The sequence below is a fragment of the Mandrillus leucophaeus genome, unplaced genomic scaffold, assembly GCF_000951045.1.
Source record: "Mandrillus leucophaeus isolate KB7577 unplaced genomic scaffold, Mleu.le_1.0 Scaffold232, whole genome shotgun sequence".
In the NCBI taxonomy this organism is placed as follows: Eukaryota; Metazoa; Chordata; class Mammalia; order Primates; family Cercopithecidae; genus Mandrillus; species Mandrillus leucophaeus.
Genome location: NW_012102388.1, coordinates 2,266,556 through 2,268,293, shown reverse-complemented (window position 1 = coordinate 2,268,293; position 1,738 = coordinate 2,266,556). Strand labels below are relative to the sequence as shown.

Below are 1,738 nucleotides of genomic sequence, written 5' to 3'. Positions count from 1 at the left end.
TGGCACCATCGGGCGGTCTCAAGGCCCAGAGTGGCTCTTGATGTGAACAGAGGGGACCCCCCAAGGACAGGGCAGAGAGGTCACCCTCACCTGGAGAGTCAATGACTCCCGCCCACGGCTTGAGCTCGGCTTGGGCAGGGCCCAAACTGATGACAGCACAGGTTGGCCCACGCTGGCACCACCTATGGAGACACCACGGCTGGCGCCAACTGTGGGGAACTCACCAGTGAATTCAGACCCTGAGGACTCCTCATGCTCTTCCCCACACACCCCCAGCTGCCTGCACCTGACTGTCTGGGGGTGCATGGGGACCTGAACCACCTCTTTGGCCCTGAGTCCCCAAGTCCCACCAAGGCACAGAGGCTGAATGTCCCTTCCTGGGGCTGTGGGACCTGAGTGTCCTGGCCTCGCTGGGTCTGGTGCTCAGTGACGAAGGGAGGCTCAAGGGCACCATCACCGTCAGGCCACTGTGTCCTGGGAGTCCCCAGAGGGAGTCACTCAGCCCACAGGTGGACGTGAGGCAGGAGGGCCCACGCTGGCCTGGGTATCAGGCTGCTGGACTCAGCAGTGTGCTCTGACAGCCAGAGTCACGGGAGGACGGCTATCTCAGGGCCATAACACCCAAGTCCAGACAGCGGCAAGGAGAGGGTCCCACGGGCAAAGATGCGGCGTTTCATTCCTTTTTGGGGGGGCGGTGTTCTGAGTGCAGCCTGGCCTGGTTGGCAGCCTCCCGGCTCACACGGCTGACAGGTCTATGCGGTGGGCAGAGTGGCTGCTCTTGTCCCAGGGGCTGAGCTTGGTGGAGGCCGTGCCTGGCCGGGCCCCATTCATCTGCAAAGCATAAACGGATGAGCAGTGAAGGGCCTGCTCCCGGGGGAGAGCCATAAGCCCAGTGAGCACGGAGAGCACTGGGCCCACAGCTGCCTGAGGATTCTCCCTGCGGTGGGGCAAGGTGCATCTCCTGGGGGAGATGAGGATGTGTACACCGTGGCATCTCCACCCGCAGAGTTCTCCACACTGACCTCCCTTCCGGCACCATAAGCATGCTGTGCTGAGTGCTCACTCCCTCCTCTGCTCACCCATCCGCCCGGCACCCACGCTTTCACCCCCGTGCATCTGTCCATGCTGGTATCATTCCATGGTGAGTCATGGAGCGTGCCACGCACCTGGCACAGTTGTAGCTGTGGGGCTAGAGCAGTGCATGAGCCAGCCAGCTCCCGTGGAGCAGGACAGACATGGTCCCTAAGCAAATGGAAAACCACACAGCTGTGGGTGGAGGCGGAGTGCGAAATTGGGTGGGAGCACCTTGATTGAGCACCATGTGCGGGGAAGGACTTCTGAGGATGGGACACTGGAGCAGGCTCCAGCAGGTGGGAAGCAGTGGCGCAGTGAGAACCCTAACAGGGCTGGCTCCAGACTGCCTGGGGGCCTGCCTGGGCTCTGGAGGGCAGCAGGGATGGGCCACCTCATGGTCAGTTGATCTCTAAGTCCTTCCATCCCTAAGTGAACACAAGAAGCCCTGACCCTTCAGGGTCAAAGGGGAGGGCTGTGGTGACTTCATCAGGACACAGGGCACTGTGTGGGGGACATGAGCCCAGAGCACGTGCAGCCTGCGGGCCGGAGTCAGGCAGGAGAGGGGGACAAAGACTGCTGGGCACCCGAAGCCACCTCTGCTGCCTGCATACCCCATCCTGCTGATGCACACCCCATCCTGCTGCCTGCACACCCCATCCTGCTG

At 62.3% G+C, this 1,738-nt stretch overlaps 1 protein-coding gene across 1 annotated transcript in view; it reads right to left on the bottom strand.

The window, feature by feature from the left end:
* Window positions 1-209: 209 nt before the first annotated feature.
* The window catches only part of ADGRD1 (adhesion G protein-coupled receptor D1), a 212,557-nt gene continuing 211,028 nt past the window's right edge, over window positions 210-1,738 (bottom strand). Inside the window, exon 27 of the mRNA XM_011981953.1 lies at window positions 210-831. Coding sequence (XP_011837343.1) covers window positions 736-831 — 96 coding nt within the window. The 3' untranslated portion in view covers window positions 210-735. The remainder of the gene's footprint in view (window positions 832-1,738) is intronic.